Source organism: Manacus candei, unplaced genomic scaffold, assembly GCF_025592945.1.
Source record: "Manacus candei isolate 608988 ecotype Guabito, Panama unplaced genomic scaffold, ASM2559294v1 h1tg000027l, whole genome shotgun sequence".
Lineage (NCBI taxonomy): Eukaryota > Metazoa > Chordata > Aves > Passeriformes > Pipridae > Manacus > Manacus candei.
Window position 1 is genome coordinate 884,733 of NW_026138075.1, and position 26,324 is coordinate 911,056.

At 39.4% G+C, this 26,324-nt stretch overlaps 1 protein-coding gene across 1 annotated transcript in view; it reads right to left on the reverse strand.

Annotated features, from left to right (window-relative positions):
• The window catches only part of SUSD1 (sushi domain containing 1), a 44,370-nt gene extending 25,295 nt beyond the window's left edge, over positions 1-19,075 (reverse strand). Inside the window, exons 1-8 of the mRNA XM_051789507.1 lie at positions 18,797-19,075; positions 16,880-17,011; positions 15,296-15,451; positions 14,492-14,644; positions 13,012-13,188; positions 10,851-11,030; positions 8,713-8,892; positions 1,302-1,396 (exon numbers count right to left, since the gene is read on the reverse strand). Of these exons, the coding sequence (XP_051645467.1) occupies positions 1,302-1,396; positions 8,713-8,892; positions 10,851-11,030; positions 13,012-13,188; positions 14,492-14,644; positions 15,296-15,451; positions 16,880-17,011; positions 18,797-18,887 (1,164 nt within the window). The 5' untranslated portion in view covers positions 18,888-19,075. The remainder of the gene's footprint in view (positions 1-1,301; positions 1,397-8,712; positions 8,893-10,850; positions 11,031-13,011; positions 13,189-14,491; positions 14,645-15,295; positions 15,452-16,879; positions 17,012-18,796) is intronic.
• Positions 19,076-26,324: the final 7,249 nt, after the last annotated feature.

A 26,324-nucleotide genomic window follows, 5' to 3' on the forward strand; every position in this document is an offset into this window, starting at 1 on the left:
AGATGGATCTTTAATGTTTTCTGGCTGTTAAAGTTATTCCTATTTTTCCCTATATCTCTGCAACAAATAGAAGAATCTATTATGGAATCTAATCCAATCTATTAGCAATCTTTGGTGGACCCCGCAAATAACTCCGACACAAATAATAAGATGTAAACAAATACCGTTTCTTATTTATAGCACACAGATAGAAACTACATCTGCTTGTTACTTTCTTTCTTTTTTTCCAGTTTTCCCCCTTGCCCTACAGAAGCAGCAGAAAGACTGAATGCCAAACATGGATAAAAGACAATCTTTGCTAAGATTGTCCCAGTGCAGTGGAAAATAAATCTGTTGTTTGTATGACATGAAAGGACAGAAAAAACTTACCTACTTTGACTATTCTGAAGTGTCTTGCAGATAGCTGAGTTCAGGTAAGAGCATGTGCATAGAGCACATTATATCAGAGATCAACAGTTTGCCCATTACCACTGGGTACATAAAAACCAGTTTTGAACTGTTAGGGGAACTGGGAAGCTGTTTTTTCCATCTCAGCAGTCCTCAATAAAAGTATAGAAACTAAAAATATATTGGTTTATAACACAGGAGGAGAGAGATGAGTTGTTTTCCAAAATTATTACCCAGTCTTTAAATGTATTTTCCACATTGAAGTACCTACCCTGGAGACCCTAAATAATCCCCTTTTTATTTTTTTCCTTATTTGTACATACTTAGAAAAACCCTCAAACCCCCAATAACATCCCAACATTTCTTGGGATGTTATTGCCAAAACATGGAAATTCTTATTACTTTTTTATTCTTATGCTTGTAGTTGGGGAGAAGAAAAACGTTGAGCCTTTTGAACAAGGCACATTATTTCAATATCCTCTGCATTTCTAAAACAAGTTACATCCAGTGTCTCTAAGTGATACACTTTTCACTTGAAATGCTTGGGTCACAGATAGGGACAGAGCCCAAGTTTTACAATGTTTTCTGTGGCAATTCGAGCTTAAGCTCTGCAACAGAATTCACTGACCCATAAACTTATGCTGAAACTTCTTACAGATTCAAGCAGGTGTTTAGGTGACTTACTGGAATGGGACTCCCAAGATTTTGAGTTTTGCGCCTAACTTTAAGATCTAATTTTTTTTCTTTCCTAACCCAGTCACCTGGGTTAGGTTTCTAGATGCTTCACTGGGAAGATCCAGACAAATTACAACACAAACAAAACCCACAAAACAAATCTCCACTGCTAGTTTAGCAGAATTAACCAGAACAAAGTTACTTCCAATCTCAAATACTTCAAATACTGCCCTACTTACTGTGTACATTTTCTGCACTCCCGGTCTTCCAGTTTTACTTTGCCACTTCACACATGTTTCATTGAATATGGACAAATTACTGAATAATTCCTCTTCTGTGAGCAAAAACATGAACACATAAGGAAAATCATTATTTCTCTTGCAAATCTTAAGTTTGGAACAACTGTTTATTTTTCATTTTTCTATGGTTTTTGTTTGTTCGTTTTTTTCCTAAACAGAAAAAAACAAACAAGGTAGGTACATGTTAGGAAGAAAGTCTTCTCTTAATTGTGTTGGCTCCTAAACTTAAAATAACAGGCTAAAGGAAGAAGCATGTTGTAAAATAATGACTGTGAAGTCTTTAAACACATAGCAAGGAGTACATAAACTGAACCATGACTTTTAAGAAAGCTTCTGTGGTAGATTGGAGAAGTTCCTACTTGTAGCTGAATCAATCTTTTGGTTCATTATTTATTTTGGTTGCTTTTTAAAAGCTATTGAAATTTTTGCTTGCTTTTTTAATAAATAAAATTAAATCACACCATCACAGTAAAACACTTCTCAAACCAAACACTAGATTAAAAGAATTAAGCCCACAGAATAAAGCATATAGGAAGTACAGTTGTAGCAAGCAGAGATACATCCCTCAGCATACCTGTGTTAACTCACACACTTTTAAGAGTAGGCTTATGCCTTAGAGAAAGAGCACAGCCAGGAAGCTCAACTCATCCACTCTTTTTTTAGGCAGTTCTCTCACTGCTGTCATCAGACACAGTGCGGTTGCTCTCACATGACAAACATCCTCACAGAGCCAAGAACAAAGCTTCCTCTGATCACAGCTCAGATTGACAGTGAATGTATTTGCTCCTCTTTCACTCACCAGCCTTCAAATAGTCATTCCTTTGTCCTACTACCACATTTTATTATTACGTTTAATACACAACCAAGGTCTTACAAATCCAACCTCATCTAGATTCTAAGCTGAAAAGCCCCTATGGGCTGCTGAAAAATTGAAGGGAATTTATAGGACAGCAGTGGTAGATACTTTGAAATATTCATAAAACAGTTTGCATAATGCCCTGCTGCGAAAGCGAGCACAGACCAAGGCACTATTCCTCTGTATGTAAACTTCATTACCATCTCACAAGGTCCCCTTGTAGCACATGGGAATCAAGTTGTCATAAAATAAATTAATACATCAATAGTTTCTAACATACCTATTTGTAGGCAGTTATTTAGAACTAAAGTGCAATGTATTTTGAAGTACATTTTCTTTCCTTTTTTTGATTATTAATACTGCCATAAAACTGTTTTCTAATATTATACCCCTCTCCATATATGCAAAAAATAGATGCCTCACTAACTGGACCAATTTATCTCCCAACTAATTTTAACTCCTCTATTCCGCACTCATTAAATATGAAAACGTTGTTGAAAGCTTCCATGTCTCCAGAAGAGAAATGATTAATCTGCGTGTCCTCTAAAACAAATTTCCTTACAAATGGTTCTGTGATTAATTGCATCTAAGTGCTGCTTATAACTATTGTTATCTGTTTCACAGTACTGTCCAAAAACTGTAGTATAAGACTTCTCTACCAACACAGAGCAAAAGATTATGTTCAGTTGTTGTATCCTTTAAATGAGATGTTTTTTAGAAGACTAGATGACAAAAATCACTCACAGACAGAGGGAAAACATTTGCATATCCATGAGATCTGAATTAAAATGCATAACAAGGTGAGGGGGGTAGGGAGCAAGGAGGAATAATTTCCAAGATTGTTGAGCAAGAAAATCTGGAACTTGACTAATGAGTTTATAAAGCAAAATAAAGCAGCAAACAACAAAAGTGATCATGCTGGGTATTCAAGCAAGGAATTGCCTCCTTGGAAGGAAGAAAGCAGAACTAGTAGGGTTTTTTTTCCTGTAACTACATTAATTTTTTTGTCATGCTTTCTGAATTTTCAGGAGGACACGAAGAAGGAAAAGACCACCACATAATTACCATATGTTTACCATTCCTTCACAGAATAGCTGGCAGACTTTTTTTCAAAAGTTTTCATTTCACATAGGTGTGAGTGAAAGAGCATGAAAAGCTGTGCAGACCAAATACAACAAAATCTTGGGCTTCTGAAGAGACCAGTTTTCCTCCTTTATTCCTACAGATCACACACTCTTTGTTCAGATAACCAAATACACAGAAAGTGCTTGGTTTAACATTAATCCCAATAATGTAAACATGATATCCAATAACAGCAGAAAGGTATCTCTGAAAAAAACTATTCTTGCTACTAAAGGGAAACAGGTTTCTTGACACACTAGTGTTCCTGTGAAATCTAACAGAGCCAGTGACTTCTAGAGCTTGGGAATTCCGTTTGTGAAACACACTATATGCGCTGGCCTCAGTGTGATGTCTTAGCAGATAGTAACATCCAAGTCTTAAATGCATCTGATTTTGGTCAACAGCTTACACTCAACCTCACAAATGAGACAGCATAAGCAAAGACCTTCAATTTTCCCATACGTCAGCACTATAAGTTTCAACTTGTGATTAACCAAGGCCAGTGGATGTCTCTGCTATTCCACCGACCTTCAGGTTGCCTTCACAATCTCCTTCCCATCCCAAGGGAAAGAGTCCTAGAAACAATATGCAAATAAATACCTAGGGACCAGAGCAGAAGGGTGGAAAGAGATCCCGGAAGAGTCAAATACTGAAAGGCAAATTTGGGATAGGATAGAGAGATACAAATAGCACCTGGCTGTTGGCAGCCAGGGAAGACAGGTGCTGCTGAACAGAACAGAAATCGCAAAATGCAAAAAAACAAGCAAAGTGATTCAACAGCACCAGCGAGTGTCAGAAAGGGAGAAATAATGTTAAGAAAACCAAATATACCAATTCTAAGAAGGAAAACAAGGAGTGAAGCTCTCAGTCTTGCTTACTCTGCTTTTAAAGCTCTAGTAGGAATGAGGGCCTCTCTCTGTGCCTGAGTGTCTGGGAAAAACTTCCCAGTACTTACAGCCAGAGTATAAATACCTGTCCTGTCATGTTCTTCTGTCTTAACACTGTGCCGTGAGGACCAACCTTAACAATTTGCTTAGCAGTCTCTGTGAGTTCAGGACCCAGTACTCAATGCTATTATTTGCTGATTCACAAAAAAATAAAAAAAGTCACACACATACCACTGTGTCTGAATAGCCCTTAAAAACACATGACTTCTTTCACATACACAATTGACTTGTCTTCAGTTGAAAGAACATTTCACTACCACTGACCTCAGCTCAAGACACATCTTATCAGTGAAGTATTTTTGAACCTGCGTGAAAAACCAGAATTTACCAGAAAGCAGATAAGACCGGCTCCACTTTGACATTTATCTTCAGCAAGTAGCTAAAAGGGCATCCACACATGCAAGTTCACTCACAGAGCTCTTCCCACCTAACCCCATACATACATGAAAATTTGGGGAGAGGAAAAAATCCAGGTATTAGATTTTTTGTGCATTTTGCCTTTTCAATTCTGTGAAAGCAGTGAATGACAGGACAAACATCATCTGCTGCTAATATGGACCACACAGTCTTCAGACAGAGAAATTAAATGAGAGCAAACAACATCTCTAGAGAACTTCTGCTCAGACTGCTTCAGTGCAGAAGGACAAACTCCTGCACAGTAGCCTTTGAAAATACATATGGAATTTACTTTACAAAGATGTATCTTCATTATTTATAACTTTCAGGTTATAAAACTTTTATGAGTTTTTCACATTTTGAGTAACATACTTGCTTTCATTTAACTGGAATTGCCAAATTTCATCAGGTTTTCACCTTCAGCCCTAAACTTTACATAGAGGAAACCTAAAAAGAAACAGCAAAGCTGCAGGCAGATATGATCATTCAAGAAGAAGCAGACAGGTAGTTAATGATTTACTACTTCTCTTGGTTTAAAAATATTACCCAGAGGCAATCAGGAGCAGAGTAATTTGTGTGTTGAACCAGACTGACAAAAATGTAACAGATACAATTGCGAGCATACTTACAGAGGAAAGATGGGCCAATCAAGGGTGTTGGACTAGATGGAAATAGATGGGCTGCAATTAGAAATGCATGCGATCTACTCCCAAGCTGAAAGAGCTTCCCAAGACTGGCACTTGTCATCACAAACGGGGTAATTATTAATTGAGTTTCAAACATAAATAGTCCTGCAAAAAGCTATACTTTTGTTTGCTTTAACTGGATTGCATCACTTTGATCTGAGAAGTAGCATCTTCCATTCCACCTGTGTTTTCTCAGCCAATTAAAGAAATTATCAGATTACCAGGTGTCTGTATGTATCACATTAGGCATTTACAAGATCTCAGGACAATCAGATCCTTTTCATTGATGACTGTATTATCCTAATGGTTTGACCATGTTCTTATTCCTACAGAACCATGTGTTTAGAATCAATGCCCACAGATGTGACAACTTTTCTACTAAGCTCATAACTGCTGACATGAATTATTTATACATGGCTGCGAAAAACAGCAGTATGCTGCAAGTACAGATTCAGGAAGAAACTTGAATAGACAGACAAAGTACAAATCAGTTGTTTTCTGCCCTTTTTAAAGCCATGATAAATTTTAAAAAATTATCAAATTTATCAAAATTTATCAAAAATTTTAAAAATTTATCAAATGCTTCATAGTGCTTTGTGGAATCCACTCAAAAAGAAAAACTAGGGGGCGAGGTTTTATTTTATATTTTCCTGTTTCATAAAAATAAAAGCAACTGTAAGTCTTACATTACCTAATGTCTTATTCTGAGCTACACTCAGAACAACCTCACTTGATGAGAGAAATATTAAGGCTGACAATTTCTGCTCTGAAATTCACAATGGGAAAAGCAAGCTTTTTGTTTCCAACTATCTTGTATTCCACCACTGCATGCCATAGTGCTTTATAGGCAAAGCCCTTCCCTGAAACAAACTGAAATATCATTCCCACATGCGAATCTCATTTTCACTCTGAGAAAAAGGTCCCAGTTTTACCATAAAATCTCACCAGAGCTCAATACAATGTGTGCCTGGAGTCAACAGCACACTGTTTTTGTAATTAAATAAATGAAAATCAACATCTCAAAGGCACGGGCCAAGAGGAAGCTGCCAGACTCTTTTCGGTGGTGCCCAGTGACAGGACAAAGAGCAACAGCCACAAACTAAAACACAAGAAGTTCCACCTCCACATGCGGAAGAACTTCCTTACACTGAGGGTGGCAAAGCACAGGAACGGGTTGTCCAGGGAGGTCGTGGAGTCTCCCTCTCTGGAAACATTCAAAACCCACCTAGACACGCTCCTGTGTCACCTTCTCTAGGTTACCATGCCTTGGTAGGGGGATTGGACTACATGACCTCCACAGGTCCCTTGCAATCTAAGGATTCTATGATTCTGTGGAACCAAGCACTCCTACTCCACATGCAAAGAAGTTCTGCAAGGACAACCTATACAGGATGTCCAGGTTCACACACTGAGCATAATGGACAGCAGGTATTTAATATTAATGTTCTCTGCACTTCAGTCTCCTGATTTATGTATACAAATCAAGGGTTGGTAAAGAAAGACTGTAATCCAGCTGACTACTGCCACATTTTACTGATGGTTTAATCCAATCATCATCACTGGTAAAACTAATTTTTTTAAGCAAATTTTTAATATTTAAAAATAATGGTACTCACACACATACACACATTTATCTGATATCCAAACAGACAATGCAAATAAAGGGCATTCCATAGCAATCACTTTCTAAGAATTGAAGAAATTATTTGTCAAAGACAGTTTCCTGAGGATGTTCTATTAACTTCCCCATTTCTAATGCAGTTTTTCAGGCAGCAGGAAAAGACAAGAGGTTTTCCAACTTCTATTATAAGTTATTTAGGAAAATGACTTCCTCTAATTTTAATGGGAATTACTGATTAATTATACACACTCTTAAGAGCAGGTATATCTCAAAGGCATCAATACCAAAACAGAAAGTTTATTTCATGTTGAAGTATTTTGTTATATTTGTTACCTCTAGGAGATGCGAAAAATGCAGAAGTCAAGAAGATACAAGACCTTTGTACTAATTTCCTGTCCACGATTAAGTTTTTCTTAAAGGAGACTGGACTATTTAGGCTATTTTCACAAGTGCTTTTTTGCTATTCTACTTGACCACGTCTGACTTTTTTGGCCTCTGATGCAACAGCTAAAGCTGGAGCCTACACTTTGCCTCTGGCAAAGCTCTTGCTGAAACCCATGATAAGCCTGAGTGAGTGCAGTCTGCAGGTTCAGGCCCTCCAAAGCTTCAGAGTGCTCAAGACAGAACTCTTGTTAATGCCAAGACTGACAGACCTGATTTAACTTAGCCACTCTACACAATGTTGCCTTCAAAACCAATTCACAAAGTACAGCCACGCAAATTGCCTAAATGAAATATGAATCATGACTTCTAATGACGGCAGTTCATTTTTATTTGGGCACTGCAAATGCCGAGAGAACTGCTTTTCTGAATGCTCATTTTGTTTTGTGTCACATGTTTTATATTCGCAGTGAACGCTCAAGATGTCAAGTGGGGCAAGAGAGGCATCACACAGTAATTCTGTGTAAAGTGAAGCGGTAGCAGTCAAGGACACACTTCTAGACCCTTTGAGGAACATGAGGATGTTACAAAGCTAAATGAACATTATCATCTGCAAAAGACAGTATTGCTACTTAAGAACAAGAGATGGACAGCTCTAGAACTATCACGTGACACCTCTTAGGATGCAGAAGAACACTAAGAAGCACAACAGTCATAGTCCAAAACATCTGTTATTTTTTGCTATTATTGAAATGTCTGTTTCAAGCCCACAGCATGGCAACAACTTCACTACAGGTCCCCCTTCTCAGGACTCATTCTTAATTAAGAAAATCATTCTGTACTGAAATGCAGACAACTAGATCTAGGCTGTAAAGGCAGTCATGAACAAATATTGCTTTGGTCATTATGAGAAAAGAAAAAAAAAGGAGAAAAAAGGTTTGAATTGCATTTCCATTACTTTCATTGCAGTGCAGTTTACAGTATTAGAGCCACAAGAAAATATCATTAAATGCCTGCTGCCTCTCAGGTGACGCTCCATGGGCTTTTAAAGCTGAAGGTTCTCAGTGCAGCAATGAACACCCAGTTGCATTAGTCTCTTTCTGTTTGAGGTAAAAAGCTAAGCAGTTACAGAAAGATCTGTGGCATCCACCAGAGGCTGCTGTATGGTTAATACTCTCTTCCACAACTGTTTCATCCAAAAGTACCACCATGTTCCCTACATCATATATTAAAAGGGCACTTCTTGACTTCATCCTTCCTCTTCTTTCTACCTTCAAAACAGGAATGACAAACTATTTAAATTGCACAGCAATTCACAGCAACTTCCTACAGTAATTTTTACCTTTGCATGTGTATGTAATATTCTCCCACGATTGATCTATTGTGCATTCTGAAAAATTCTTGTCTCCATTGAAATAATATCCTTCTTTACACTGATAGTACACTCTGCTCCGGAGAGCGGTAGAGTTATCCCAGGTCACTGTTGTGTGTGGAATCAGCAAAGGTTTGCCACAGTCTATTTCTGGAAGAGAGGAAAACAGGAAAACAAACCTGTAAAGGAAAGCAGGCAAGGCATATCAAAGTGTTTAAGATGGAGGGATGAACTGTCCCAGCAAGTAATTAACAGTTCACTTTTTCTCACTTCTTAGTGACTCCTAGAAGCCAGGCCAGTTCACCAGAACACAAAATTATGACTGGAGACCTTCTAGCAGGGTGGGGCATTTATCCTACAGAATGAACCATAAAATAAAACAAAGTGTCCTGATTAGAAATGGACAGCAAGGATCTCTAAGGAAATTTTTTATAAATGGATCTATCTTCCCATAACAGTCTCTTATTCCCCACATGCTATTTATTCCTTTGTTTTACCTACTAGTAACAGTAGATATGAAAAAAGACACATGGTCCAAGGAGTGACATTAAAGAATAGCATCAAGAAGGTCATGTTCCTTTGTCAGTGGATTTAATTCAAGCTTTTGTAAAAAAGAAGCTGCTACACAGAAGCAGGAGGAGCACTTCTGAGGGAAAATCTGATGGACTATTCAAACCACCTTACAGATAATTAGAAATTTGGGATAATGAACTTATAAATTAATTCATTTGCTCAGTTTTCAGGGGTTTCATAATAAAATTAGGGAATAAAAAAAAATAAAAGTGAAGATAAAATAAATGGAACAATATTATTTAGTTTAAGATTAAAATCCACTTTTAAATCCACAGTGGACATTAAACCTCGATAAAGGATTCTGCATCACTTCAGTTACAAGAAGCAAACATTCTAAGAATTAAAATCTTACCTTCACTAAAGCTTATATGCAGAAAACAAGTGCTTTTAAAACCATTTAATAATCTTAAGTGATTCTGAAATTCTACTCAAAAAAAGAGCAAAGAAGTAAGAACCAAAGTTTATAGAACTGTGATCTGTACAACCTTTAAAGAAAAAATTAAACATTATGTATTGCAATGGGCAATACACCCACATCCACCACAACCACCTTCCTTTTCGCACTCCAATGTGTATGAATGTATGTATCTATTATCAGTCATCAGAACAAGCTTTAGAGTAACTAACACACACGTAAAGCATATGTTCAACTTATAGAACAGTGTGTGATGAGATACAAAAATTCCTGCTGCTTAGTTCCAGCTACTCATCCAAAGCCATTCTGTAAGCAGACTGAAGTGCAGCATACTTCTGTGTAACACTGCAAACCTTCTATTTAGACTCGTAACCTAGAACAAGAATATTAAAGAAGACTCTAAAAGTACAGAGTCTTTGTAACTTATATTTTACTGCAATAAGCAGAAAACTTTATCCTACTGAAGAGATATTAATCATGAAACAAAAGTGACGCTGTGCCCGTATGAAAACTGACTAAAGAATGTAATTACTCTGAGGCTTCTTATCAATAATATGAGCTCAGATTAAAACAACACTTCAAATTTTACTGGGTAAAATACTTTTTAAAAAAACATACCTCTGTGATTCATCTTATCAAAGAACTCTTTAGGCTATCTCCCAAATTATAGTAATATAAGGGATTTGACTCATCTGAAATACCAATAGCATGCTTGAGCAATCATAGTTTGCAGCTTGAAACTTTCTAAATATGAGAATTTTGAAGGGATGCTAATGACAAACCAGCAGTTCAATTTCTGTGTAGTGGTTTCAATCACAGAGTAGATATTGAACTAGAAAAATGTTAGCAATTAAGGCTGAATTTTCATCTCATGGTAATTGCAATGCCCAACATGCATCGGGATTATGTTCTTAGAGTGTTAACTATTAACAATTTATTGCAACTTCATTAGCAACACAGAATAAAAAAAAACCTTGCAATATATGTTTTTTGTTTTGGGACTGAACTTCCTATGCCAGAAGACTGCATAAACCGAATGCCCACAGAAGATAACGGCCATTAATAACAGTGGCTGAAACAGCATCTATGCTAAACAAATCTGAAGGCAGATTTTACTTACCTTTGCACACCAAATCAGGACCATCCCACTGTCCTTTGGCATTACAGACTGCAGTCCAATTCCCGCTTGCAATCAAGTAACCAGGAAGACAATTGTAAGTAACTTCACTTCTGTATGTGGTCCCACTTACAAATGCTGGACGTGCATTCAAAACAGAAGGTGGAAGCCCACAATCCACACCTAGGGATACAAAAGAAGAGGAAAATAACCTTGTTAGTCAACCAGCAGGAGTAATGACAGCTGCACTCCCACAAGGCAGTTTACCCTTACTCTCTTCTCCTGCAGTAATCCAACACTCCCTGATGTCTTCTGCAACATTTCCATTATGACTGACAGTGCTGTAGCTACTCCAGATCTGCTTCCAAATAAAATGACATCACCTTTCTGCCTTTCCTTCCAAATGGTATGCTAACTCTGTGACTCCTTCCTTAGTCTAGCTGCCAGTATACGGAAAACTTCTGGTTTTCATTTGTATCTTTAAAGATTCCCCTGCTTTTACAAACCTGATTACATGTGGCAAGCTGGTTCTATACAATTTGCAGTAAGTAACAATTCAGAGGGAGGCAGATGAGCAGAAACTGCCTTTAGAAAGCAAAATTTGAAAAAAGTATACAAAGATCATAAAAATGCAAAACCACAGAAAAGGTTACAACATACCAATACTAAAACTTCCTGCTAAGGTAAAATGATGTTCAAAATGCACTGTAATAGTTGCTATATTCACTAACATGCTGAGTTGTCATTGGCAAATACAAAAAACAAAGTCAAGCAGCACCCGGAAAAAACCAAATTATTTAAAAGTACCTTTACTAGTATTAAAAAAAAAAATCAGGTTTGCTGGTTTTACAAAAAGAGAAGTCCTAGTTGAAACCCAGGAAAAGAGCTTGCAATACAAAGGGGAAATAAGTTTGTCAGTTTAGACTTATGGGCTGTTTCTTGGTGTATCATGTATTTTATTTCAATTAAATATAAGAGATGTGCTCAGAAAATCTGAACTGACCTACTGTCTGATTGCAGAATTAAAAAATCACATGAAAAAGCAAGTTACGAAAAATATTAACAAAAAAATAAATGTACCAACAACTCACAAGGATTGTATTCTACAATCTTTCTTTAGGGACCACTTGAAACTTTGGGCACTCCCTTTTTGTTTTAAAAGTCATTGTTCTTTTATTTATTTATTGGAGAAAATGTTATTTCAATTGTTTTATTTCTGATGCCAGTAATTTAGTATTAAATTATTTTATCTTTTCTTTCTTATGAATTTTCTGGCGATATTTAATATTTTAGTTTTCCCAGCCACATTGGTTCAGCATCTTTATTTTAATTTATTCACTTCCCATAGACACACAGAGAAACATTACATTTCTATCCACTCTCAAAGGAAAAAAAAAAAAGAAAAAGGGAAAGAATTAGAAACCAAGAGGGCATTTGTAGTTTGAAAGAAACAAACTTTCCTCACTAAGTGACAATTTTCAGGATGACAATTCTCCCCTGCAGAATGGCTATAGACAGTACAGCTTCTATTAGCTAGCGCTTCAAGTGTGTTTAACCAATGTACAGATTTTCTAACTATTCACAGGAACACAAAATCAATCCTGCACTTTTAAGCAGTAATATTTCAACAGAATGGGCAACTAGAACACCAAAGCAAGTGGAAGCTTTAAAGACGGTCACAGGAAACTTAATGCTTCAGAGATGTGAAAGTGTTTGCTTATGCACAAATGCTCTTAAATTCATGAAGGTCACCCAGAGATGAAGAGGGCTACGATGCCTCTCTTTTGCATCTACAGTCAACCTTCAGAAAAAACTTCACAAGGTGCCAGAACAATTGGTCTTTCCATGAGAGGTCACTGATGATTTCCAAGTTAGTGGCCTATCCCATGAAATGTTACAGAAATCTAGTTGTTTTCTAGGCCTCAGTTCACAGGTAGGACACATCGATAAAAATGTATGGACTAGCATTGAAAATATCACTACACTAACAAGAAGAGGCAGACAATAACCTCTCCTATCCTTCTTTTCTTCTTTTGCAAATAGTCAGATCTTGACAAAACTATCTCTCAAACTGAGAAAACAGACCACTGTCTCCATAAACACACTTCCAATGCTTAAATCCCCTTAAATGAAGAATTTTAAAAATACTTCAGACTCTCTTCACCTTCACAGCTTAAAGTGGCAGGCTCCCAAGTTTCATTTGCAGTGCAGTATGAGAATTTGCCCTCGTTGCTGTAAAACCCTTCTTGACACTCATAATGAACCACACTTCCTGGTAGCAAGCTGTAGTTCCCCACAATGTATCCGTGCTTCATTTCAGGGGGGGAACCACATCCAATTTCTGCAAAGAGACTGGGTTAAAAGATCTCACAGTACAAAAATCTCAACACTTGACTGTTTCAAAATGAGTTGAACTAGATGGTCACAAAATATACCTGATCTGAGGAATCTGAGAAGTTGCCAAAGGGGTAGAAGATTAGTCCTGCACACATTTGGAAGAACACAGAGAACAAGTTATTGAGCTACATCCTTACTAACATACAGCTGGAGCCATTCACAACACCAAAACAGCAACACCGCAGTGTGATGGTGCTTGGCATGTGCCACTCTCATTACAGCAACGGCTGAATGATACTTTAACACCAGGGGAAAATTTCAGGCCCCAGCGCACAGCTTTATTTTGCTATGCACAGAGAAAGTGAGGCACTGTGGATGAGTAGCAATTAAATGGTCTGCCCCTCAATTCCTTCATCTCACTGAACCAGTTTACATATGAAAGCTACATTCCTTTGGCACATCTGCTTGACAGGGTTCCCTTGTCCGACTCCGCAACACCGTCAGTGCAGACACACTACCACAGAATATGGAGAGGAAAGTCAGTGAGATAAGCAGGGTTATCAGCAATTTTGGCAAACAAAGAAGAGCACTCCAGTCAGGAACACTAGGAAATTATAGACAGTGAGCTTTATTGACAGTTCTGGCAATAATTCAGAAATAAAGGCTGGATATAATCTAGGCAGCTCTTTCAACCTGGAATGTCTGGGTTCATTACATACTCTGACATCTACAGCTTACACTGCTAGCAATTTGCATCTGTGAAAGCCTACACTAAAGAGGAATTTTCAAACTGGAAACTTGGTTTTGGTTGGGCATTTTTTTGTTATGGCAACAAAAAACAGAACAGTTTATTCATGCAGGAGACACAGTATGTAGTAAATAGTTTAATTTATTTTTTTATTCCTCTCCCCTAGGCTTGTTTCATTCAGCTAACCTCTCTTACCAGCTACTTAGTCTCCCCTTTCCCTTCATGCAGTGTGATTATATAAAAAAGTGGATTACACCACAGTTCTTTTCTATTCAGAAACTAACTACATCACCTTCATGGCATTATCAAGCTTCTCTGACCAAGTGCACCTGAAGCACTGATGAGAACATGTAGGAATCATATCTGGTGTTGACTCTACAATCCAGACATCACTGAAACAAACTGAACCCAAGAAGAAGAAAAAAAATATACAGGAAGCAAAGCCCAGAGATAAAGCTTCTGCCTTTCAGACTTACAAGCACAGTCCAGAGCAGCTACTACTGTGTCACGTAACAACTGATTTTGTCTGCTAGCAAAAACAGCATCCAAAGACTCTCACCTTTGCATGAAACTCTGTTTCCATCTGGATGAAAAGAACGCTCTCCATTTTCTAATTTATAACCATCATTGCAGTAACACTTGTAGCTTCCCTCAGTATTCACACATCTTGCATTGTGACCACACAGCCCAGACTCCTCACATTCATCGATATCTAAAAATTCGGAAAAAATACATGCAATTCATAATAGAGTTTTTTTTAAGCAATTAATTAATATAGGGTCCAAGCTTTACTCTTCCATGAAGAGTTCTACATGGCTTCTGATGGCTCTTCTGCTAAAACAAAGGAGCTTATAATTGTGTGGTCTTTAAGCATCTGGAAAGAGGATTCTTTCAGTTTTGTAGCTATCTATCTTTTGAATTATCTCTGGTTTACTTGACAAAGAGTTTCCAATGTTCTGTGCTGTTACAACAACTCCAGAAAAATCCTGTGTCTGCACATATCTTGATTAGTTGTAACAGCCCATTACTATAAAAAGGAACTGGCTAATATTCTACACTAAACACAAATTTGACATTCTGGGGAAATTCAAGTATGATTTTCTTTAATCTGGCTCTTTCTTATTCTGGAAAGATCATTGTTTGAATGTGACTCTGAAGCAATGATTTGTAACGTAACAGAGAATTCAAAATAGAACCAATTCACAGCTGTTAGGAACCTGGATGTCAAATAAGTGTTTGCATTCACAACAGAAAGTGCTCTGATATGGTGTTAGAAAGTAAGTTCTACAGTAATGGGAAAGACTGGTGTGGTAAAAAATTAAGTTCTGGATTCATCATGCTCAAGATTCTTTGTGATGTCTACCTGTACAGTTTGTGCCATCGTTGGGAATAAATGTCTTGTTGTTGTTAGAGGCTCGGTATCCATGAAGGCAAACACAGTAAAAACTTCCATGTGTATTATGACACAGTGTATGATTTCCACAGATCTTGCTGGCTCCAATCTGGCATTCATCTTTATCTGTCAATATATTTAAAACGCATCAGAGAGAAATTAAGAAAAGTGGAGTATCCTCCCTTTCTCACTCTGTTTCGTATAACCAGACTTCTTATTGTTTTCCTCTGTAAATTATTTGGGAAGTAAACACTGCTAGTAAGCTGAAATATTCAGACCCAGAGAGGCTGTCATGTCTGGATGAACAGTTTCATGACACAGCTCAAGTTGATGAGTCTAAGAGCTGCTGAAACCAGAGGACCCTGCTCTCTGCTTCTGCTCTTTCTTATGGCATGCACTGATTGCAGCACTTAATGGAACACCTGAGTGGGGGCAATCTCAAGCACAAGTACAGGCCAGGTAGAGAATGGATCAAGAGCAGCCAAGAAGGACTTTGGGGTGTTGGTGGATGAGAGGCTGGACATGACCTAGCAATGTGCATTCGCAGTCCAGAAAGCCAAGTGTGTTCTGGGTTGCACCAAAAGCAGAGTGGCCAGCAGGTCGAGGGAGATGATTCTACCCCTCTACTTCACTCTGGTGAGACCCCACCTGGAGTGCTGTGTCTAGTTCTGAGTTCCCCAACATATGAAGGACATCAACCTGATGGAGTGAGTCCATAGGAGGCCATGAAGATGATTAGAGGACTGAAGCACCTCTCCCACAAGGAAAGACCAAAAGTGTTGGGGTTTTTCAGCCTGGAGAAGAGAATGCTCCGAGGACTCCTTATGGTGGCCTTCCAGTAGCTAAAGGGGACCTGCAGGAAAGCTGGCAAGGGACTTTTGACAAGGTCCTGTAGTGACAGGACAAGGGGAATGGCTTTAAACAGAGAGAAGGTGGGTTTAGATTGGATATTAGAAAGGAATTCTTTTCTGTGAGGGTGGTGAGGCAGTGGCACAGGATGCCCAGAGAAGCAACCTGGTCTAGTGGAAGATATCCCTGCCCATGGCAGGGGGGTTGGAACTGGGTGATGCTTAAGGTCCCTTCCAACTTTAACCATTCTAAGATTCTATGTTTCTCCTACAATAAGGAGATAACTCTGTGCAGGGTCCAGCAGCCACCAGTTCTTTGTGAAGGAAGGGTAAGAGACAGAGTGAAAGATCAGCAGTGGAGAACCATCCCCTTTAAGCAGTGGTAAGCTATTACACATACTCAGACACAGCATTTGACACCGTTCTTTGATTCACATATTGATTTGTCATGTATGAGATAGCTGTAGAAGAACACTATCAGCCACACTAACAAAACAAAGCTGAGCAACACTTCTTGTGTAGTAATCTTTTGGTAATGAGGAGCAATCCACGCATATCCTATATTTGGGAAGATCTATCTGGAAATGACAAAGCTTTTAGCATGTTTTAAAGAATTCATTAATAGAAGAATTCATCGATATTACTTGAGAAAGAGCATTTTAGAAACGTACTGAGTTTCTTGTCACTTTATTCACAGGCAGCCTACCTTGACAATGGGTTCTTCCATTGCCTACAAATCCATAGTTGCAGATGCAAACATTTTTTCCTTCAATTTGATGACATGTTGCATGAACATGGCAAGTTGCACAGACATCTGGAACTGATCTGTTCACAATCGCTTTAAGAACAAAAAGACACAATTACTTTTTTTTTTTGACAACCTTAAGGGTGGCCTGGTATGGGTAACAGGCACGAAATGTAAAGTGGACTTCTATCTTCTCCCACCTCATTTTCAAACTTGCTGGAAAACAAGTCATACTATTCAAAGACTAAAGATGAAAAATAAACAGAAAGGATTAAATGAAATAACTACACTGAACATTTTTGTCCATCCATCTCTTCTCTGACAACAAGCTAAAGAGCTTCCCAACAGTCAGTAAGACTTACAAGGCATATAATAAATAGATTTATCCAATATTATTAATATTTTCTTCATAATAATTTGTTTCCCTTTTTTCTTGATTTCTATTTCCTCTGGGGGTTTTGTGTTTGGTTTTTTTTCCTTATTATTTACACATAGACATTTGGGCTGCTTATCAATCTGCTTGAATCATGTGTCATCAACAGGTATATGGTATAAATGTTATTCATAAAAACGAGGTTGAGAATGCTGCCAGGAGTAAAATGACTTAAAGTCATTTTAGAAACTAATTTATATTAAAAGTGGTTTAGCAGCATACAACACAAAACCTAATTTACTGTAATTTAACAGGGCTGTAAGTATACATGAAATCAGAATAAAATATAAACTTACTCTCTTCTTTGTATTCATGTATTCATGGCATTATGTTCAATTTGTCCATGTTTTGTAAGCTCTTTTTGTTATCTTCACATATGCACTCACTTTCCTAATGATAAACCTCAGAATGGATGGCTTTAATGTAGACAAAGCATGCATATGCTTACATATTTTTACATTTTAAAAGAAATAACTAACACTGCACAAGCAGATGTCTCATGATGCTTGACACAGAATTGCAAAATTTTTTTACTCTTCTAAGACAGCTCAAATTGGTACGAATACAAACCTCACTGCACATACAGCAGTGTCAAAATTTTGATTACCTTACAAGGTGTCTGAATACATAACCATAACTGGAGGGAGAAGGCATCTGAACACTTTTAGCTTCTAGCTTATCACTGTGATAAAACCGTCCCTCCACATGCACACAGTTTGTTTTACTCACAGTGCATTTCTGAGCACCTTAAGACTTGTGGGAAGCATCATAGATTCCTGCTCCTAATTATCCATGCTTTTATATACTTATATGTGTTTCTGATAAGAAAACAAAAACTGTCAGCATGCAATGGCAGCCAACGTAGATCAGAAAATTAGATTTACAGCCACGGTAAGAACTTTCTCATGATACCTCAATCTTCTGATAAGACTTGGGACTATCCTCCTCAGATTGCTGCTCCAGGGGACAAAAAACATGTGTTGACTCTCAGTGCCCCTTTACTGCTTTATGACTTATTTCTCCATCACAACACACAATTTATCACCCCAGCACTACAGTCGCCTCGCGGTTTCGGTCCTACCCATGTGTTCCCTCAGGCACAGCTCCTGACTTGGCCAGGCCCTCTCAGCCGGGCAGGCCACGACGCCGCTGCCACCACAGCCCTCACCGAGAGGTGAGGAGATCCGCCAGCCAGTGCAGAGCACGACGCCCACCACGGGCTGCTCCACCACTAGCACGGGCTGCCCTTGCCATCACCACCGAGGGATGTTCTGCCACCACCACGGGCTGCCTCCAACACCACTACCAAGACAGACTCCGCCACCGCCGCCGGGCCCTGGACGTCTCGGTGGGGCTGCGCCCACCCCCCGCCCACAGTCCCCCCGTCCCCCCGCGGCCCGGGACGAGGGAGCGGAGCCGGGTCGGGCGGTCCCGGCCGCACTTACCCCGCCGCCGCCCCGCGCACGGCGGCAGCAGCAGCAGCAGCAGCGGCAGCAGCAAGACCGGCCCCTGGGCCCGGACGCCCCCGGAGCTCATGTCCCCGCCGCTGCAGCGCCCCGGCGCCTCTGCATCGTCCCCGCGGGCGGAGGGAGGGGGCGCAGCCCGAGGGCAGGGTAGAGCCCGCGGCCGGGGCGGAGGGCGCCTGGCGCTGCCCTCCGCGGGCGGAGCACCCTTATCTCCGCCGCCGAGCCCTGGGCCCCCCGGGCTTTCACCCGCGGAGAGGCCCTTTTCCTCCCCCCCTGCCCCCATTGCCCGCAAAACTCTCTTTTTTCTTCCCCTTTTTTTTTTTTTTTTTTTTTTTGGTGGTGGTGGTAGTGGTGTGTTTTTCTCTCTTCCCTGGCACAACCCCTTTCCTTCCCCGAGACACCGCCTCAGTCCCGGCCGGGCGGGTGGCCGAGCTGATAAGGGCAGATGCTGTCCATAGCCAGCGGGCGGGGGGAGAAGCGGAGGACGGGGTTATTTATGATTCCCAAGAAGGGCGGCTGGAAAGATACACCTGTTTGTACGTGAGAAAGGAAAATACGAGTGTGCCGCTCTCCGGCCGCCGGCGGCAAACGTGACCAAGCAGCACTTCGGATGGTGTCGGTCCGTCGAACAGAGGCGGCCGCCGGCAGGTCTGGGGGCTGGGAGGGCTCGGCGCGTCCCCCCTGCCATCGGGAGGGAGTCGCATCTGACTCCCTGCCCGGCACCACCTGCTCGAGGCACCAAGAGTTGGCGCATCAGCCCTACGGGTATACGAAAATGGTGCAGGCGTCCACCGCCAGCTCTTGATGCTTTGTCACTGCAGGCCTTCACCGCGGCACAGGTGAATCCTAAAACCTCATTTTCAGGCAGCACCACTAGGGCTGGTAGCAGTAGCAGTAGCGCTGCCTGAAGAGCTTTCTGCTGTAGAAGAGCAGTAATACTCCTAATTAGCGCTCACAGCCCTCATTCGTGTCTGTGAGCATGAATTTTAGAAAGAGGAATGCCAAGGCAATGAATGGGAGAAGCCTAGCACAAAGGTAGAATTGGGCATATTTGGTAGCTCTGAGATTCTTGAAGAAGTTTTGCTCATATGCTATGTTGTCTTTACATTAACATCCCTACACAGCCAAGTTCTCCATCACGACTGCATTTGAGTGACATAACCTGATGTTTTACTGCTGTGTTATAACAACAGACCAAACAATGTGTCTGATTTCAATGAACTGCATATGAGTGACATAACCTGATGTCTTACTGCTGTGTTATAACAACAAAGACCAAACAATCTCTGTCTGATTTCAATGGATGCAAACCCAGTTTCGTGAAACTATCAACTTTATCGATTTATTTAGGTAAATTGGTCTCTTCCAGTCTTTTTTTAATTACTATTCTGCCCACTTAAGTAGGTATGCATTTTTAACCAGCTTCTGCTACCCTTATCCATCCCAACCAGATTCTTCAGCAGCGGTCAGTTACCTTCCAAGTCACCCTGTTTTCGGAAAACAGACTACAGATGTCAGTACTGCATATTTCTGCCTTAAATTACTGAAACTGGAGGCATGCATGTTCAGTGGTGGCAAGTGGTGATAAGATTCCTTATCATTATAAGGAATAGTTCAGAGGGGAATTGTTCTGCACAACATATTAAAATGATTTGGAAATTATATTTTTCCTCTTCCTTGGCAGCCCACGAAGTAGCAGACCCACTAATCACTGCAATTTCTACTGTTCCTTTCATAAAAAGTAGCGGAAGCAACTTTTTATAATTATAAACACCTCGTGCAACAAACAGGAAAAAATTTTTGGCAGCAAGCTTGAATAAATACAGCATATTTATAAAGAGAACAAGTTAAAAATTGTAACAAATATTCTTTAAAGAAAGTAACAAGGATGTGTATCAGTTGAAAATGACTGGAACAAACCTCCTTGCTTTATTCAGTCTGTTATGTCTCAAACAGAAAATTAATTGCTGTTTAAGACATAGTTCAGAATCAAATAATTGAACTACACACAAAGGCTACTTTAAATTTAATATATATTGTTCGCATATCTAAATTCAGTGCAGAGTCATAAGTGTCAAAAGATGTTGCAAGGTCACCTGTTCTGGTTTTTTGCTCTTGAAGAAGATAAACTCTATGATTCTTGACATATTTGTCTAACTTGCTCTTTATAGACACAGTGATGTAGAACTCACAGCATTCCCAAGCAATCTCTTCCAGTACTTCACTGAATCACAGATCATTTCTTCCCTGAGGTCACCTGCCCAAGTCCTGGCACCTAATTTATTTGAAAAGGTAATTAAACATTTGTGAGAGTAAGACAGATTAGTGTCCACACATGCTGATCCCTAATTGCTTAGACAATCCTGCTTGTTGCATGTAAAAATTTCTCTAATGAAAACACAGAATAATATCCACTTATATTTTCTGTTCTCGACAGGATAAAGGTTTTAATTCACTGTTGAACCTAAAGGAAGTTTAGTTTGTAACTAGTGTTTCCTTTCTCTCTAACATTAAATTGCCCAGAGGGCATCTGTACTAGTGTTTGCTTCCATTTCTCTTTTTTTTGATAGGAAAATAATTCTGATGGTCAAAGTAGTTGAATTCATCCAGAGATGTTTGGAAGTTTCCTGTGCATTTTTTCCCTGCAACTGTCTAAATGGAGATAATTGAAAATCAGAAAGCCAAGCTGGACTAAACATCTCCTCAGCCACCTGTATTCATTCAGTCTCCTTTGCAGACAGTTGATGACAGTAGATGACAGTTGTGTCATCTAAATCCCATTTTTTTCTTAAGGATATTTGGCAGAGATTACACTACTTATTTTGACATATGAAGACAAAATATTTGATACTAATGGCTCTTTCAACAAACAGATTTTTAAAAACACAGCAAACATCTTCACCTGGAATAAATAAATGTATTTCAACCTTGTTAACAGATCACTCAGCTATTCGTAATGCAGTTGCATTTTCAAACAGCTTGCTATCAAGCACTTCTTTCCAGCTGGCAGTGAAAAGAGTAACTGCAGCTTGATGGAAGATTCCTTCTATCTCAATTCTGCCTCTGGTGCCTATTTAAAATGAATCAGATTAATGACTGGTTTCTGATTATCCACTTAATTCCCAGAATAAGAAACAGCAATTGTTGAAGCAAAAATAACTGGAAAAAATTGGCTGACCCTCTTCAGTTTCTTCTGAAAATGCTTCAGTAAATATTGTGCAGAAAAAAAGCAGTCTCTTGTACAAATTTTTCTACAAAGGAAATATTACCACTCAAGTTGTTCTCAGCATTTCTATCTGTGCTCTCAGGTGTGCCTGTGCCACTGTCTCAACTCAGGCAAATGAAGTCAAGATGAAAAAATAAATGAGATTTCTGCAAAAGCAGAATTTGAACCTTAAATATTGAATGCTTCTATACAATTACCCTGGAGGACAGGCCTTGGATGAAACATACCTCAGAGCATGCCATATACATCTCATAGCAAGAGCACGAGATAAAGTCTGCTGACAGTTGCTGCTAATCAGAAAAGCAGTTCTACAGGGCATAAAGGGCTGCTATCTCTGGGTTTTAGCACAGGAGTAGGAGACCAAACTGAGCTTTGCCACAAACCCACTGTGAGCTTTGATAAGATAACCCCTTCCTGCCTCTCTTCACTTCTCCCTCCCACCTAGTTTTGAAATTGGGATAGTATTCCTATGTGTGTTGAGGCTTAATATCATCTGAGATGATGCAACATAAACTCTGATAGAAGCTAGAGCTTTGATGCCACTACACTTTGCCCCAATTTTTAAAACACTAGGATTTAGAGTCAACCAGTTTATGGGACAACATCCTAATGTTGCCAGATCTTGGAATATTGTTCAAGAAGACTGCTGTCTAGCCATTGCTTCTGATTGTTTCATGCTGTGTCACTGAGGGCTGGGCTGACTAAAGGCAATAGTTCTGAGGAGAGAGGCACAAAGGAAAAGTACAGAAAAAAGGAATAACAGCACCCCCTTCATACATTATAAAAATAATAAATAAATAATAAAGTACTTTTGTGGTTTTCTTGACTTCAAGTAGATGAACAGATATCTTTTCCTTTTTGATCCTAGAATATCTGCTAAAATCTGAGGAGAAAGAACTGGGCAACAAGCTTAATCCTTCCTTCTCTGCCAGGCTCCCCAAGCTCACCCACAGGGGGGTTGGTCTTACTATTGCAGCTGCACAAAACTTAGTAGAAACGTATATAGATCAGGCAAAAATGAATGATAATTTATTTGATAACTACAGGAAGAAAACTAAATCACACTGACTACAGTATTATTCTTGTATTATACTCTTCTCACCATAAGCTTTGCCTATTTTTACGGGCAAGATGAGTCTGAAAGTGCTACAATCATTAGATGGAAAACATGGCAACTTCTCAAGTTATATATCATCTATGAAGATGAAAAATTTCATACATGTGTCTTATGAGAAGAGAAACCCAAATATTGTTTCCTGGACATGCTTCCTGAACACATTCATGTGCAACTTCCTCTTGGTGATCCTGCTTTAGCAGGGAGGTTCAACCAGATGATCTGCAGAGGCCCATTTCAACCCCAACCATTCTGTGGTTCTGTGACTAGAGATTATAAACCAAACCCTTCTCCTCAAGCTGTTCAGTCAGGTGGGGATTCTTTTGCTATGGCTTCCTTCTCTACAGGCCAACTGCATTTTGTCACCTGGCAATCTCATATTTGAATCAACGTTTTGTAGTGGGAAAGAGGGGAAGAATCTAACAATCAAACCTTTCATAGTAAATAGCTTGACCTTCACTCCTTGAGTTGTTCTGTAAGCAATTAAGCTTTCACATGCTGTTTATTGAGTTTAAAGTAACTGTTTTTATGTCAATTAGAAAGCACCTCAAATTACTGTGGAACACAATTTCAGCAGAGTGAGTTGGATTTTGGATTCATAACATAATGCATTCATTTTTGGCATACAAAATGAGAGTGCTTTTGTTTGATTACAAAACCAGCACAAGCTCTGTTCTTTCATCTTGCAAAATTAAATTAGGTGTAACTCTATTATTTCTACATTTACTGGCAATCAAAGAGAAAGACACCCTGAACGATGGCATTCTTATGCTGTCATAAATTGTAATAAAGGTTTAGATTGACATTTCTAGTTAAATAAAAGGTCACCTAGTCTTTTTTTTTTTTTCATTCTAATTGCAAAGTTGATAGTCTTGTTTAACTTCAAATAATTTCTGCAAGAAATCAAGTTTGTCTTACAATCACAGAATGATGGAATGGGTAAGGGTGGAAGGGACCACTGAAGGACATCTGGTTGAACCTCCCTGCTCCAGCAGGGTCATCCTAGAGCACATGGCACAGGATTGCATCCAGACCATTCTTGAGTATCTCCAGTGAGGGAGAGTCCACAACCTCTCTGGGCAGCCTGTTCCAGTATAGCACAGTCACTTGCACAGTGAAGAACTTCCTTTTCATTCTCGTGGAACTTAGGAAGTTACTGCATCATTTCTGCCCATTGCCTTGTCCTATTGCTAGGCACACTGAGAAGAGCCTGGCTCCATCCTCTTGACACCCTCCCTGCAGATACTTACAGACATTAAGAGGTCCCCTCTCAGTCACCTCTTTTGAGGCTGAACAGGCCCAGTCCCCTCAGCCTTTCCTCATAAGAGAGAGAGATACTCCAGTCCCTTAATCATCTTAGTTTCCCTCCACTGGACCCACTCCAGGAGCTTCGTGTCCCTCTTGTCCTGAGAAGAACAGAATGGGACACAGCACTGCAGGTGCTCACCAGGGCTGAGCAGAGGGGCAGGATCACCTGCCCCAACCTGCTGGCAATGCTCTTCCTAGTGCATCCCAGGATGTCACTGGCCTGCTTGGCCACATGGACACACTGCTGCCTCGTGAACTTTCTATACACCAGAAGAACCTGAGATTCAAATAATGTAAGCCTGTGAGAACTAAATGATGACTGACCATTTAGGCGTGCACTAGGGTGAGGATGTTTTTCTTAATATGTACTACATCAACCCACTGTCTAATTACAATTACAGATTTTTTTATTTCAGACCCATTTGATGTACAATGAGATATACACCAGAAGGTGTTTTAAAGTTTGGCTGAATGTACAATCCCATCATTTGGAGAGTAAGTGAGAAGATACGTTAATGTAAGTTTAGCAGTGTGGCTGTTTAGATTGGGTCCTAGACTTTGAAATGGACAAAATCAAGATTAGTCAGCAGGATTTCTCAACTTAAATTCAGCATCTTAATCAAACCCACTGTTTCTAGGCAATTGATCTGCAAAGTTATCAGCAATTTTCCTGTTAGATTTCATGAGACAGTAAGGGAGTAAGATATCCCAGGCAAGACAGGACACATAACATCTTATGGGCAGACCCTTCAAAAATAATCTCTTCCTTATCTATTTTCCTGCTGAAGATTGGCAACGATGACTGTGAAAATATTTTTGAAGGGCCTTGATTAAAATCATATGCATTAAAATAAAAACTAAGTGTAAAATAAGAAGTGTAATCTTCCCATAATATGAAATTGGGAGAATCTAAGTCCCACAGAATAAGCATAAAGGTACACAGTGATTGAACACCTTTCTCAGAGAAAAACCATTTACATGAGCAACATAGTTCTGCACTGAGTGCTGAATAAGAGCTCCGTAAAGTGTTCCAGGAAGTTCTTTGGGAATCTTAACAAGCATATATTGTACGCCTTGAAGGAGAAATTAACTCAGGCCATCTTGTGTCAAGCAGGCTGTAACCAACAGTGCCAAATCAGAGCAGAAAGAGAGAAAAAGACATTTATGCTATAACAAGTCTCAGCATCACGAAGCATGGTATTGTGTATTAACTTTCATTAGATCTGTGGTTGAATTAACACTGAAAGATCTTATGCCTAAACTGAAGAACTCAAATAGCATAATGCCTTGTCATTTACTGTTGAAATGAAATGCAACTCAACAACTGGGAGAGGTCTGCTACCAAAATCTCCAACCAGTTCAATATCTGGTAGACCAATGAAGCCTCTGAGAGGGTAAACTCATTGAATCACACAGAGCAACAGTATGAATGCTTTATGCTTTTGACAAGATAATTAAAGCCTCAGCAAGAGAGAATTTTAAGCTGTTCAATCATACTCAGGACATACACACAAAAAGGAAAAGAGTATGTCGCACAACCAGACATCACATATGAAGGAAGGTGTGGAAACCACTTTCATTTAATAGATGTAATAGAAGAGAATACTTAGGTAGCAAATCCCTTTCAGAAACTTACTATGCCCTTAAACAGAAAAAGTATTTTCACAGCTTTCAAAAATGAGGAACATTAATTACACAATTCAGAAGATACTTCCAAGTCTGATGACCAGATGAGTCAAATTCAGCATATACGGGAATGACATTTTGCTGAATACACAGTATGGCTGATATTAAATCTCACATTGCTTTTGGACAATTTGGCCATAGGTGAGAATTGGAAATAAAAGAGAAGAGAAGGA